Source organism: Hyperolius riggenbachi, chromosome 1 (assembly GCF_040937935.1).
Source record: "Hyperolius riggenbachi isolate aHypRig1 chromosome 1, aHypRig1.pri, whole genome shotgun sequence".
Taxonomy (NCBI): Eukaryota; Metazoa; Chordata; class Amphibia; order Anura; family Hyperoliidae; genus Hyperolius; species Hyperolius riggenbachi.
In genome coordinates, this window is record NC_090646.1 from 247467315 (window position 1) to 247482927 (window position 15613).

Here is a 15613-nt window from a genome sequence, read left to right on the forward strand (position 1 = left end):
GCGGAAAATGACCCTTTGTGACAAAAAAAATAAATAAAATATAAATTAAAAAGAAAGTTAATTTCTGCTAACTTGAGACGAAAAAAAAAAAAAAAAAAAAAAAAGGAAATCTGCCACGTACTCACCATGCCCCTCTGTGAATAAATGGGGTCATTTGTGGGGTGTGTTTACTGTCCTGGCATTTTGGGGGGTGCCAAATTGTAAGCACCTCTGTAAAGCCTAAAGGTGCTGATAGGACTTTGGGCCCCTTAGCGCAACTAGGCTGCAAAAAAAGTGTCACATGTGGTATCGCCGTACTCAGGAGAAATAGTATAAAGTGTTTTGGGGTGTATTTTTACACATACTTATGCAGGGTGGGAGAAATATCTCTGTAAATGAGTTTTTGATATTTTTTTTTTCTTTCACACAATTGTCCATTTACAGAGATATTTCTACCACCCAGCATGGGTATGTGTAAAAATACACCCCAAAACACATTATACTACTTCTCCTGAGTACGGCGATACCACATGTGTGACACTTTTTTGCAGCCTAGGTGCGCTAAGGAGCCAAAGTCCTATGAGTACCTTTAGGACTTTACAGGTCATTTTGAGGCATTTGGTTTCCAGACAGACGGTTTAGGGCCCCTAAAATGCCAGGGCAGTTTAGGAACCCCACAAGTGACCCCATTTTAGAAAGAAGCCACCCCAAAGTATTCCGTTAGGAGTATGGTGAGTTCATAGAAGATTTTATTTTTTGTCACAAGTTAGCGGAAATTTATTTTTATTGTTCTTTTTCACAAAGTGTCATTTTCCACTAACTTGTGACAAAAAATAAAATCTTCTATGAACTTATCATACACCTAGCGGAATACCTTGGGGTGTCTTCTTTCTAAAATGGGGTCACTTGTGGGGTTCCTATACTGCCCTGGCATTTTAGGGGCCCAAAACCGTGAAGAGTAGTCTGGAAACCAAATGCCTCAAAATGACTGTTCAGGGGTATAAGCATCTGCAAATTTAGATGACAGGTGGAGGGGCCGAATTTTGTGGAACCGGTCATAAGCAGGGTGGCCTCTTAGAGGACAGGTTGTATTGGCAATGAAGTGCAGGAAGCACAGGATGTTCTCAAATCGTGACCTGGACATGGCAGCAGAGAACATGGGCATGTAATGTATTGGGTGCGTAGACCAATAAGACCGCAATACATTCTTTTTGACTAGACCCATGTTAAGGAGAAGGCCCCAAAAAATGTTACATTCGGAAACTTGGGAGTGGTTTCCACCGAAAAGGCTGGGCATGGTAGCTTCTTGGATTGGCGGTTGCGTATTGTGTGGATGTGCATCCACCTTGGGAAAAAGCTTGGCGTAAGCCACGCAAAACGGTCTTTAGGCCGTGCACCCTCTGGCACCCACCACCGCTGCCTCCCACCAACACCGAGATACCATCAGAGACACTACTGGTATGACCTTTTTGAAATGTCATTTTTGTATGATTGTCATATCTTGCTGACGCTGTTCACTCTGCATTTTTGTGTCATTTCCTTGCACAATAAACATTATAGTGCCAGACTTTTTTTTCCTTTGCCTGCTGGTTAATGCTGTATACAACGAGCAGCCTCTGTGTCCTTACAGACTGTCTCCAGGCTCCCCCCAGGCTCTGCTGTCACCATAAAAAAAAAACACCAGGCTAGTGACACGCAGATTGTCGCTAGCCGGCTGTTTACCTAAGGCTGTCAGTCACCGCCGCACCCCCACCTCCTCTATAGGCGATTGGAGGACAGAGGCTGCCGGGGGACACAAACCGTCAGGGATGACACAGCGCAAGGGGCCATAGGCCGCCGGGGACAGAAAGGACATGGGCATAGGTACACAGGCCACACCAGGACAGAGGGGACATGGCAGGGGGACAGAGGCCACACCAGGGACAGAAGAGAAAGCGACTGCAGAATCCACAGGACACCTTCAGACCATAAGACACACTGGCCCATATGCAATTCACTTTTCTCCTGGGAGATAATTTTTCATCTTGTATTTAAAATAATTTTTCAGCTCTCTACAATTGAAAAAGTACCAAACGTAGGCAGAAAAGTACTATCAAAATTATTTTCTTGCTCGCTGGTGGCTTTAAAAGTATTTTATTGACGCGTTGTGGAAATATAACCCAAGTGAAAACACAGGAGAAATAATTGCATATGGGTCACTGGTTTTTTTTTTGTATGCTGTATATACGTAGTATAGATGTAACTTAGTATAGATAGACAGAAGACCAAGACTGGTTATCCTTCACCAGGAAGGTGGCCAAGAGCTGTAACGCAAAGGACTTACTACAGAACAATCTGCTTTGCTAAGAAGTAACGAAATGTACTGTCTTTTCTGTTGACTGAATAAACTCCTAAACTTTGAGGACGCCTAAGAAGTTCTATCTCCTATGCTGTTGCTGTGATGAGAGTCGAGTTCTCACACTTCCTGTAAATTGCAACTCTAAGGAGTTGCTGGTGCCGGAACATAGGTGTAGTGTTGTTGCCAATAGCAACCAATGTATAGTTTCTTACACACACCTTTGGGGGAGAAAGTGCGTCTTCTGGTGCAATCACAGTATTAGTTACTGAACCGGAGCTTTTGCATCATCTCACTTGCCAGATTTTTTTTCAGAGATATGATCATAACTAGTAGAGTTAAGATCGCAAGTTGGATTCTTAAGTGGCGTGAATCAAATAAATTTTGAGCTTTTCTTTTTCAGTCTAAAAGATCTTATCTAAAAATCGTAGCATTACAGGAAACCTTTAACCCCTTCCTGACCACTCCACGCCAATTGGTATGAAGTCCTGGGACGGAGTTTTGCAGGAGATCGTGTGCGACGATGCACGCACATCTCTGCTTGAATGACGGAGCTCAGCTCCGTCATCAGTCTCTCAGTGGCGATCGCTGCTAGGAAACTATTAGATGGCGAAACCGCTGTCTCAGCTCCGTCATCAGTCTCTCAGTGGCGATCGCTGCTAGGAGACTATTAGATGGTGAAACTGCTGTCTATTTAAATTGTACAGAGCTGAGATCTATGGAAGCGATGTACTGGGGACAGCCGTGACACCCGGCTGTCCCACTGAGAGACTGAGAGCGCGATCGTCTCTCATAGGCTGATGTCTATGAGAGTCGATCGCTGTGATTGGCTGGTGGTGGGAGGGAAGGATAAATAAAACACTAAAGCAGTGACACAGCAATCTCTGTTGGTGGGCAAAAATGGGTGGGTTCATTTGTGTGCTAATACCTACGGCCTTGCAGCAACTTCTTAAAAAGAACCCGAGGTGGGTTCTAAGAATCCAATTAGCATACAGAGGCTGGTTCTGCATACAATGACCAGCCTCTGTTGCTATACTGTTTCCCCCCAGCCCCCCACTGCGCTCTGCTGTCCCACATAAATCAATCGCCGTGCTGGCGGCACGCAGCGTGTCGCCAGCCGGCTGTTTACATGTGAAGTGTCAGTCTGCCGCTCCCCCGCCTCTTCCATAGCGCCGGTCCCCACCCGCATCCCTTCTCTCCAATCAGCGGGGAGGGAAGGGACTTGGGCGGGGACCGGTGCTATGAAGGAGGCGGGGGAGCGACAGACTGACACTTCAGATGTAAACAGCCGTCGCCAGCACAGCGATTGATTTATGGGGCATAGCAGAGCGCAGGGGGGAGACGGTATAGAGGCTGGGTATTATATGCAGACCCAGCCTCTGTATGCTAATTGGATTCTTAGAACCCACCTCGGGTTCTCTTTAAAGCTGCAGTGGCCTAAATTGTAAAAAATAGCCTGGTCACTAGGGGGGTGTAAACCTATGGTCCTCAAGTGGATAAGGTGCCCATTAATGATGCAATCTTGTTTTTACAATCTAAATAAATCTATATAGTAGAAGGGTAAACTGAGTGAATCTACTTTGAATTGATACTTTAGGTAGTACCTATTTAAGAAAACCACTGGTGTATCCGTCCACCTGTACCCGTGTGAGCCAAAGCAGTACTGTGCAGGGCCGCAGGCTTGCCTGGCCGGGAGTGCGCAACCTAGCACACGTTATTAAACGTGCCTCATGAATAGTAATTGTAAAGTGTCAAGATTGTACAATCAAGATTGTATCATAAATGAGTCCTATAAGACAGTTCCCTACCATCATCAGAAACGAACACTAAAGTGTATATGTGGTATGCTGTTTAGCCCTATTAGTCAACAAACAGCTTTACTTTATGAAGAAAAACAAATGTACTCTTACCGCTTTGGAAGAGAACATCCTTTTGATTTCACTGGTGCTGCTGCTGAACATGTGCGGCATGACAAAATTCAAGAGAGACATCAGCTCTAGCAAGTTATTCTGGACTGGTGTTCCTGTGAGGAGGAGACGATTCTTGGCCTGTGAACGCAAAGTGAGGAATTCAGCTTACAGTGCTTAGCATCACAGAAGGGCTCCATAATCAACAGCATTTCTTATTTACACTAAAGCGATGTACAAATATTACAAGACTATCTGTTTCAAGTTGGTTTTAAGAGTGACAAAAATGTCTATATGATCCACTGCTCTCGGATGAAACTTACCCTGTAGGGAAGGGTAGTTAGTAATTTATCTCTGAAACAGCAAATTACTGTGTGCAAAATTCAAGAGGACCTCAAATCCCCTGAAAAGCCTGCAATATAGGGAAGGGCAACTTTTAAAACCCTGTAGAAGGGGTCGGTTATATCAATGGATCCATAAGGCACATATCTATGACAGCTTGTGTATTTAAAGTCACCCATTAACAGTACAATATTTTACTCAAAAGTGTTCATTCGATTCGACTTTTACGATTGAATTGTAAAGAAAATCAGGCAGTATGTGGAGAAATTTTCCTTGAAATTATTCCATGGTAAATTGGAATATTATATTTTGTCGATCGTTCTGGTTTTGTGCATCGGTTTTGTCGACAGGATTTTACGATCGTATCTGAAGAGAGAAATTGACGCGAAGGTCCTAACTGACACTTATACGAGATCAATTACCTCCCAATTATTTATGACCTCCCAAATCTGATCGAATGATCGCATTTGAGGAAAATATTGTACTGTTAGTGGACTAAAATACTGTGGTGGAGGCGCCTGATATATCTGAAACTTCTCTATAGATCCACAATTATATGTAGATATATATGTTATAAATCATTAAGTATGTCATTTTTTTTTTTTAATGCAGCAAAGCATAGCATAGCATAGAAGTGTGTTTGCTGCAAGAAGCCCCAGGTAAGTTAAAATCGGTCTTTTATTTGACTTAAATAATCCTTACTTACAAAGTTGTAAAAAAACAAACAACAAACTCTATTGGAGGGATTGTTGTGTGGCACATTATCATTGGGCTGTTAATAATGCAAGCGGAAGGGCACAGACAGTGTTTGAAGAAGACTGCAGCCGAAGCTATGGAAGTCTGTGCTGCAGCAAGTGACTGATTGTCGAGCTCCTCACCAGGTACTTTAAAATGGATTTACATTAAGCCATAAATAAACATAGAGATAAGCACTGATACATCGATGCTGATAAATCAGCTAGCTATTTACTGACATTATGTAACAGGAGACTAAGGCTAGGTTCACACAAAGCTAGATGCACAACGGTGCATACAGCGTATCCTGAGCCGATATGCTGTACCCTATGCGTCCAGTAAGTGTATTCACACTACTCCCAATTGTGCATTTATCCCTCCGCTGACTATTTGAGATCTCCTGCCACAGCTGGGCTTGGAGAAAAGCGCCAGAAACATAGGGCTACCATTGGCTAGATAAAGGGGAATCCTAGCTAGCAACAGGGAGGATTCTTACTGGTCCAACACCACAGTGAACTAATGAAAATCCTCCTTGGTGCTCTTTTGCAAAGCAATGATACCCCTCTGCCAAAACTCCGATACTTGTCCCCGAGTCCAGCAGTGGTGTCATTGTGCATTGAGGGCTTGAATGTGAACCAAAGACACAGAAGTATATCTGGAACAAAGGGGAAAGGCAGCCTAGTAAGAATGGACCGGTCTGTTCCCAGAAACTTGCACAGATTCCATGAACATCCACAGAGTATGCAGGCTCTGGAAAAATCTTGCTGTTTGGGAACATATTTTGGTCTCCCATCGACTGATATTGGCGTGTGGAAACGGATCCTATGCTTAACATACAATCAGTTTACACATTTAACTCCCCCCCCCCCCCCCCCTCCGTGTTGGAAAATCGTTTTCTGACCCAGTGTGATTGTGTCCGTAGGGCAGTTAACAACTGCAGGCAGACTCTGAAATACTAGAATTGCCACCAATGATAACTCAGTTCAAAGCTTTTTCATGCTTCTAGTTCTAAACATACCGACTCAAGAGTATTCAAAAACCAAACGTATGAAAAAGCAGGAAACAATAAAATACTATTCCCCCTCCAGGCCGCCATGGATGGTGGGGAATGAAATAATTCAGCTTCCAGCAATTGCTGGAAGCCGAATTACTGCGTTTTAAAAGTAACTTCAGCTCCGTCTTCTGTAGGCGCCGAAGTTATTCCCTGTGAGTCCAAATCTCCTGCGCTGGATTCACGGTGTTCGGCTCTATAAATTACATTACTATAAAAGAGACTTGCCCAAGCAAGTGGGGATTTCTGATTAAGAAAAATATCTTCACCTTGTGACTGTAAGCGCTCTGATCCAACAACCACACAAACTACCTTTGGTCACGCAGGTATTAACTGGAGGGGGAGGGGGGGGGAGAGAGATAGATAGAACTATATAAAGTGGTGTGCAAACACACAAAGTTCAACAGTGTTATTATTTCATTACGCCTTAATATATTCCTCAGTCAAGTTGTTAACATCAAAACTGTGTGTCAGTTCAAACACAACCCTATATAAGTACTTTAAATTGCCCATGAATTTTTATGAAGTGGCTTGAAAGTGTTTCAACGTAAGGCAGCTGTCTTGGCATTGACATATTATAGAACAGTATCTGAACCGGCCAAATGAAAACATTGGCTGTCTAAAGTGTGTAATTTATTGGCCAGTGTAACACTTAATATTCATTCAAGTTCAGATTTGTTGAACTGAAAAAGATAGTACAACAATGGGTAAGCATGTTTAATCATGAGACTAGCAGTTACAAAAGCACTACCGTAATGTATGACTGCAGAATGAAACTTACATTTAAAGTCATCAGATGCTGATAGCGAATGGCACTCATGTTCTTGAGCATGTGTCCTTCATCAAAAACTGCATAATTTAGCTTCAAGCGTCGGAATAAACTGCGATCCTCAGCACTGCTGATTGCACAGTTGTATCTGCAATGTAAAATAAAAAAAAATCCTGTATTACAACAAAAGGGTAAGCTATTCAAATTAAAATACATAAAAATATAGAACTTTCTCTTTCCAAATAACCTATATTAGATATAAAAATCATCAAGCTAAATGGCCTTTAGCTATTTAAATTATTCCTGTGTACATTGACTACAACTGATGCAATTTGAAATATTGACCACTAGATGTCATCACACAACAGCATTTAGAGTAGGAATTGTTTAATCTTTGTTTCTACCCGCAGTTGTATTTTTTTTTAAATTGTGCACAACAAATACTTTAAGAATGCTGAATTAGTGGTATTACAGTACAAAAACCATGAAGTGTCAATATGATTAGCTCCCTGAAATCTGCTATGCATTTATATACAAAACAAACCGAATATTGATGATTAAGGTGTATCACTAGCTTTTACCATAATAAACTTTTATAAAAAGTATTTAAACCAAACATGCTCATCCTCTATAATAAAACCCTACTGTCTCTGCGTCCCATGTCCCTGTGTGTGTCCCACATGTGCAGGGACGCAGAGACATTGAGGGAGAGTGACGCGCCGTGAGCGATGACGGGCGAAGGGGCGGATGGGCCAGCGGGTGTGCGCGGCGGAAATGTGCGTGCGCGGCGGGCGCATGCGCAGTGACAGACCTAGCCCATTTTTAAATGGGCTTAGGTCCACTAGTCATTTATAATAAAGGAACCTTTAGTGACAAGGCATAATGAGATTAACCATAAACAACCGAAAAAGAGACGGCACACAATTGGCTGCAAAACCTGTTGCTGTGTATTATGGAGCAAAGCACTGCACTTCGTTTGTTTATGGTGAACCAGCGAACACTTGGGCAATCCGGTTGAGACTGAGCACCGGCAAAGTGTACAGGTCATACATAACTGGTATACGGCTTCCAAGGCGTCCCTTCTACTAACTACATAATGAGATTAACATTTAAGGATAGAATTACTCCTACTTGCATTGTTCCTGTCACCCCCTAAAATTCCAAAGGCAGTTCAACCCTTAAAAAAAAAAAGTTGATAAATGACAGGCTGTGCAGCTATTCTCCAAAAATGCAAGCTGCTGGCTGGTAAACAGCAGGACTGAGCAGTCTGCACATGCAGAGGTCTAGGGATTCTGAGCCAGCAGTCTGCAATTGAATCTGGCCATAAAGCTAGCTATACATAAATTGATAAGTGCCCTGTCTAGCAAGCAATTAGGCAGTAATGATTGACGTAACACTTTGCCCTACTCAATCAGATTTCAGTGATCGTATTGCTCATACCACTAGCGTGTTGTACCACCTAACAGTGCAAAGCTACGCAGCTGTGAATTACCTGACACTCAAGAAAATGTACTGCAACATCCAATCACGCCTTAAAGAGGAACTCCACTGAAAATAATGTAATAAAAAAGTGCTTCATTTTTACAATAATTATGTATAAATGATTAGTCAGTGTTTTCCCATTGTAAAATCTTTCCTCTCTGATTTATATTCTGACATTTACCACATGGTCACATTAGTAAAAGGAGATGCTGCTTGCTTTTTTGGCAGTTGGATCAAGCTGTAAACCGCTGTTATTTCCCACAATGCAATGAGGTTCACAGACAGGAAACTGTCAGGACTGTGGGAGGGGTTACACCCCAATATCAGCCATACACAGCCCCCTGATGATCTGTTTGCAAAAAGGACCAGCACCATAATCTGTTCTGTTAGACACCCTCTCAAAAGATGCACCTATTGTCTCCACCCCACCCTTTAGATTGTAAGCCTCTGGCAGGGCCCTCCTCCCTAATTTATCCAGCTTGATTATGCAATCTTACTCACAACCACCCCTCTTGTAGACTCGAACAGTCTCTATTTTGACCTATGACACTGTATTGTTATCAAATCATTTGCATGATCTTGTTTTGTTGCGAGTTTCCGTATGTTGTACCTGTATGTTAACCCATTTATCTATTGTGCAGCGCTGCGTAATATGTTGGCGCTTTATAAATACAATAAATAATAATAATTTCTCATGGGAAAAGTGGTATCAGCTACTGATTGGGATAAAGTTCAATTCTTGGTCACGGTTTCTCTTTAAGTTAGAAACTGTCTAAAGGTGCCCAGTAATGGTCCAATTCTTCACTAAACGCGATCTTTCGATGTAATTTGAATGATCATAAGTAATCTGAAGGCAATTATCCAACGGTCACATTTACTGTACTATTCTTTCTTCAAATGCAATCATATTTTCCAACTTTTGGATCGATTTTATCCTATAAAGCAATTGACCAAAGAATCGTTCACAATAGATTGCCTTTATAAACTGCAAATTTTCTATAGAATTCGATCGAAAATATTGCATCAAAAGTTCGCATTTGGTAAAAAATTGTACTGTTAATGGGCACCTTAAAACTGATCAGACAGGTTGGAGTCATTAAACCACTCTGTGCATTACTAATGGCACCCACCTACATATTAAATTGCGTATTTCAGAATGACAAAAAATGGCGTAGAGGGAAGGTTGGATTTACTTAAATATCTGCTATAAATTTATTTGTAGATAAGCTTTTCTTTGTGCTTTTAATATCTGTTGGTAGTTGGTACTGTTATATAGATTGTAATAACATCCATGAATAGTCACACTAGCAAATCATGGTGTGGCTTTTTAAGCTGTTTGAGGCTGCAGTTTAGGTGTGGGATAGGTGCGAACTACTCTGCTGGAGTGGTGGAACACTTAGGGCTAGATCACATTTGGAGTGCTAATCGCATAAAAAAAAAAAATCACGTTTTACCACGATTTGCGCTTGTGCTTCCCGTTCAACACAATGAGAATCACAACACAATCGTCCCCAAAGCGCTGCATGTAGTGCGTTTGTGATTTATCGTAGTTGCAAACGCTGCAGTGAAAATGTATCCATAGGGATAGGGATACATTAGCAGCAGCACTTTGCTGAGTGCCGGTGATCAGCAAAGCGCTGCAAAAGAGCCCAGTGTGAACCAACCCTTACACACCAGCAATGTCAAGTAATGCTTGCAGTACCTACAAGAAGCAGAGGCTTAACACAAGTACACAACAAAGCCTCACAGTGCTTCAGCAACCATTACATGAAATAAATGGATTTACCAAAGGACCCTAAACAATAATGCAATATACGGTATATACAGAGAGTACCTCCATTTTAGTACAATTCTCCGCCATACCTGATCATGACTTTAAATATATTGTGGTCAGCAGACCACTGCAGATTTTATGGAAAAAAAAGTCTGATTCTACTGGAAAGCACCCTAGAGAAGCTATCTGTAGATAGTAAATAATTTGGTTATAAGTCTATGTTAAAGTAAACCTGAGATGGAAGCAAAGCAAAAATGTGTACATACCTGGGGCTTCCTCCAGCCCTCTTCATCCTGATTGCTCCCTCACCGTCCTCCACCTGTCTCCTCATTCGTCTGCAATTCCTCTCGGTAACTTCGAGAGTCAGGTCACTCTCCTGTCACCGGGAGTGTTCTGTGTCTGTGCAGTAGTACTAACTACTGGCCAAAGTTACTGGGAGGATTGCGGCCAAACGAGGAGGCAGCGGAGGAGCGGCCAAACGAGCAGGCAGCGGAGGAGCAATCAGCCCGAAGGGTGCTGGAGGAAGTACCAGGTATATATACACATTTTTTTCTTTACATTCACCTCAGGTACACTTTAAAGATCAGGTCCGATCTACTGTCTGCACAGTAGAATGGACCTGATTGGGTTCGCTATCGAAGACCATCAGAATGCCACCACTGTGCCTGGAATATCTATATTTACATCGCCGCTGTTTGGGGGCTGCCAGTGCTGGATACTGGAGGGTGAAGAGGACTGGGGGAAGCCTCATTATGATCCAGAGGCACACCTCTCCCCAGGTAAGTATCCCCCCTGGGGGTGTTTGTTTCATTACTGATTCTCTTTAACTAATTTCCTGGAAACCATGTCAACAGATTCTCTGAATTCTAATCGATGTTTGTGTGATTGATAAAAAAAAATTCTGCAAAAAGCTGTACAATTTCAGATATCCTTCGCCACTCCTATTGTTTCTCTGGTTTTACAGTCATGACACATTCATCACTCAGGGAGGGGTCATTCCTATCTAAGGTTATGTAGGGGATATGTATATAGCTTATCTGAGTAATCACTCATTTCAATAGCAGGTGTCAGCAACATCAGCAACTTACTGCAGTAGAACACATGCAAAGCTCCAGAGGAGTGACCAGACAGAATACAGGTATACCTGTGAAAAATACTAAACATGTATAAAAATTATTTGTGGGAGAATTTCTTTTTTCTTAGGGAAAATGAAGCTACACTGTAAAGATTATGGCCTAATGCAATGAACGAACAACAAGAAAAAAAATGTTGCTTTCACCACTCTCTGCTCAGTTTCATTCTCTTCATGACCACAATGAACAATCCTTGTTTAAAAATTAGGATTACATTTGAAATGACTTAAAACAATGTAAGTGTAGATGCAGAAACACCATAATGTTATCTGTAAGCAATGTATTGATCAACCATTGATAGTTATCCTTCAAAAGTACTCACGTTGTGACAATTACATTAAATTCTACTATTTTATTGAGTATGTCATATCGCAAGTGCCTTCGTTCATCTTGAGAACCTGAAAAGAGACAAATCAGTTGGTGTTTAATAGAAATGTAAAAGATTGCATACAAATGAGAGGACAAACACTTTACACTTACCGTAATAGAGTAAGATATTCAAGTCAGGACACCACAGGTTAAACTCTCTTATCCAGTTATCTGTGAGGAGAAAAACATTTTTTTTTTCATGAAACAGACTTAGAACTATGTGACCTTGGCTATACTGCAGGATTATAACATACTGCAACCATTAAATATGAAAACTCTAGCAAAAACATTTGTTTTTAAAGAGATGAATACAGCAGACACAGACACAGGCTTTACACTGATTTCTGAATATCCACAGGCATGTTTTGCCTCACTTCTTTGCTATTACAGTATTTTTACTTTCTGATGTCACTTCTGTGGAGTGCATTCTCCAGATCAGGTGTAAAAAGAGGCCTTACTAGGTGGTTATTGACGCTGTTCGTGGTCTGATATGGATTCTACAAAGAAATATATTGAGAAAGCACTACAGAATGAAAAAACAAGGATTCAGCTGACAAACAGTCCCTGACAGAGGGACAGATACCTCAATATATACATGACAGGCGTCTAACCTTGGCTGAAGTTCCAGTTGAAATATACGCCACTATTAGTATACACTACTAACTGCATAAAGCAAGCCTGCAAACCCAGAAAATACAGAGCTCTTTTTCTTGGTAGGAGCCATAGAACCTTTTGAGTTTCATTATTATTATTACTACTACAGCAAAACCCTTAATTTCCCAATCCAATCCAATCCAACCCCCACCAGGGCCTGAACGATTTTGGGAAAAGTTTGAATTGCATGATTTCTGTAAGAAATTGCAATTTCGATTCAATTCAAGATTTTCAATACACAATGATGGATCAGCACACTGATGGTGAGTATGAGTTCCCCCAGTATAGGTAGCCACATATAGGTGCCCCCAGTATAGTTTAGCCAGCTATAGGTGCCAAAGGACAGGTTAGGCAGTGTATAGGGGCCACATGACAGGTTCGGCACTGTGTAGGGGTCACAGGACAGGTTAGGGCCTGTACACACGGCTGCGCTTGCGTTGCGTTTTTAAAAACGCATGCGTTTTTAAAAACGCAAGGTCTTTTGAAAAAGAATGAAAATCGTGATGACTTGTACACACTGGTGCGATGCGTTTTTAAAAAAACGCAAACGCAGTGCCTGCTGCGCTTTTTTAAGCACAGCGCATGAAAAACGCATTAAAAACGCATGCGCTTGCGTTTTTGCCTGCGTTTTTCAGAAGTCAGTATCCCAGAAGACTCTGCAATGTCCTGATTCCTGTTGAAATGTAAACTAGAAAAAAAACAAAGGATTCTTTAGCCAATCAGCAATTACAAGAAAAACGCAAACGCACAAAAAACGCAGGCAAAAGCGCATGCGTTTTTAAAACTACAGGCACTTTAAAAACGCATGCGCTTGCGTTTTTGCCTGCGTTTTTCAGTGTGTACAGGCCCTTAGGCAGTGTGTAGGGGCCACAGGACAGGTTAGGCAGTGTGAAGGGGCCACAGGACAGGTTAGGCAGTGTGTAGGGGCCACAGGACAGGTTAGGCAGTGTGTAGGGGCCACATGACAGGCTAGGCAGTGTGTAGGGGCTACATGACAGGCTAGGCAGTGTGTAGGGGCCACAAGACAGGCTAGGCAGTGTAGGGGCCACAGGACAGAGTAGGCAGTGTGTAGGTGGCACAGGACAGAGTAGGCAGTGTGTAGGTGGCACAGGACAGAGTAGGCAGTGTGTAGGTGCCACAGGACAGGTTGGGCAGTGTGTAGGGGCCACAGGACAGGGTAGGTAGTGTGTAGGGGTCACAGGACAGGTTAGGCAGTGTGTAGGGGCCACAGGACAGGTTAGGCAGTGTGTAGGGGCCACAGGACAGGTTGGGCAGTGTGTAGGGGGCCACAGGACAGGTTAGGCAGTGTGTAGGGGCCACAGGACAGGTTAGGCAGTGTGTAGGGGCCACAGGACAGGTTAGGCAGTGTGTAGGGGCCACAGGAAAGGTTAGGCAGTTAGGCAGTGTGTAGGGGCCACAGGACAGGTTAGGCAGTGTGTAGGTGCCTCAGCCTCCAGATCCCCCCCTGCCCTCTGACTTTACCCTGTTCGCGGCCCCCTCCTCTAGTAAGTCCCGATTACAGTCGGGCTCACCGCATTGCACGCTGCGCGATGAGCCGCATGGAAGAGGCAACAGAGGGTTGCCTAGTAACGTTGGCCGCCAGAAAGTGAAATCACACTTCCTGGTGCAGGCCGAGAACATTACTAGAGGGGCGGCTAGCAGGGGAAGGGAGCGGAGCAGACCAGGCGGCCGCTTTGACGATCCCAAGATCGTCATTGCCCTGATCGCAATTTTCGGTTTTAAACTGAAAATCGTTCAGCCCTAACCCCCCCCACCTGTGCAGAGTGGTGCACAGCAGAAGCGACAAAACCTCCCGGTGCCATCTTCTACACTTCTTGTAGCTCCCAACCACTTTGCTACGTCCTCCGTGTACAACTCCCGAAGCATTGCATGTGGCCAGATGCAGGTCAGGAGACATGCCAGTAGCCGTACATGGACGCAGCACAACAGCTGGGAGCTGCAGGAAGTGTAGAAGATGGAGCCCGGAGGTTTTGTAAGTCGCTTCTGCTTCACACCTCTCAGCAAAACAGGAAAGTTCCGCCCCCATTCTCCCCCTCAGGCATGCCGGTTGGTTGTGACTACCAGATGCCCGAGTTCCTGATAGCTGGGGTTTTACTGTATCATTATTAGTATAGCTACTAACCTAAAGTTGAAGCTGGTACTACAACAAGGTGTGGGCCAGTATTTCCCAACAAGTAAAGATGTGCAAGGAATGCTATGGCTTGAATTGTTTTGCCCAAACCCTGTAGAAAAACAAAACACAAAATCAGTTTATCAAATATGAACTATCACATTTCTAAGGCCTGGTTCACATTAGCGTTTTTTTCCGGATTGGAACGTATACTGTACAAACGGAATGGATGTGAAAGGATCCAATGTTAACCTATGGATCCATTCACATGCGTCCGTTGGTAAAGATGCATTCCGTACGTTCCGATCCCCGGATCTAAAAATTGCTGCAGGCCCTAGTTTTCCGGACCGTTCTGCCCAGCGGAACGAATCCGGACCAAAAAAATGCAGCAGCATTGGGGTAATGGAAAACGGAACGTTTCTTCACGCTAGTGAAGAAACGGACCGTTCCACGGGGGATGGGCCGATGCGAACCTGAGCGACGGGAGGGTGGGTGAGGGAGGGTTTATATGCATCTAATCTTCTGTAGCAGCCAGCGGTAGAGGCTTCTGTCTTCTTCCGTGTCATGTGACTACATGATGCATGCATCATGTGACTAGTCACAGCGGAAGAAGAGGAAGCCTCTACCGCCGGTTGCTACTGAAGATTAGGTATGGATCAATCATTGATCAGATCCGTTTTCACTATGTGAACCGGGCTGCGGACAGAGCCATCCGGATCCGGTGAAGCGGAGACCGGATCCGCTCACCGGAACCTTTTGGCTCGAAACGCAGATGTGAACCGGGCCTTATAGAAAGCATTTCTATCGTATTTGTCAGTTGTAAAACCTGAAGCACTCTGCAGTGAAATTGCAAACTCACAGAATTATCTAATTTTTCTAGTTGAAGCTAGTAACAAATGCAGGCCTGTTTGCAAAGCATCTCACAGCCAAAAAGTGGAAACACAGGAACACT

At 43.3% G+C, this 15613-nt stretch overlaps 1 protein-coding gene across 1 annotated transcript in view; it reads right to left on the reverse strand.

Annotated features, from left to right (window-relative positions):
• SMARCAD1 (SWI/SNF-related, matrix-associated actin-dependent regulator of chromatin, subfamily a, containing DEAD/H box 1) overlaps positions 1-15613 on the reverse strand; it is a 168856-nt gene that overhangs the window by 35888 nt on the left and 117355 nt on the right. The window contains exons 12-16 of the mRNA XM_068232555.1: positions 14674-14773; positions 11988-12047; positions 11830-11905; positions 7131-7266; positions 4225-4362 (exon numbers count right to left, since the gene is read on the reverse strand). Of these exons, the coding sequence (XP_068088656.1) occupies positions 4225-4362; positions 7131-7266; positions 11830-11905; positions 11988-12047; positions 14674-14773 (510 nt within the window). The remainder of the gene's footprint in view (positions 1-4224; positions 4363-7130; positions 7267-11829; positions 11906-11987; positions 12048-14673; positions 14774-15613) is intronic.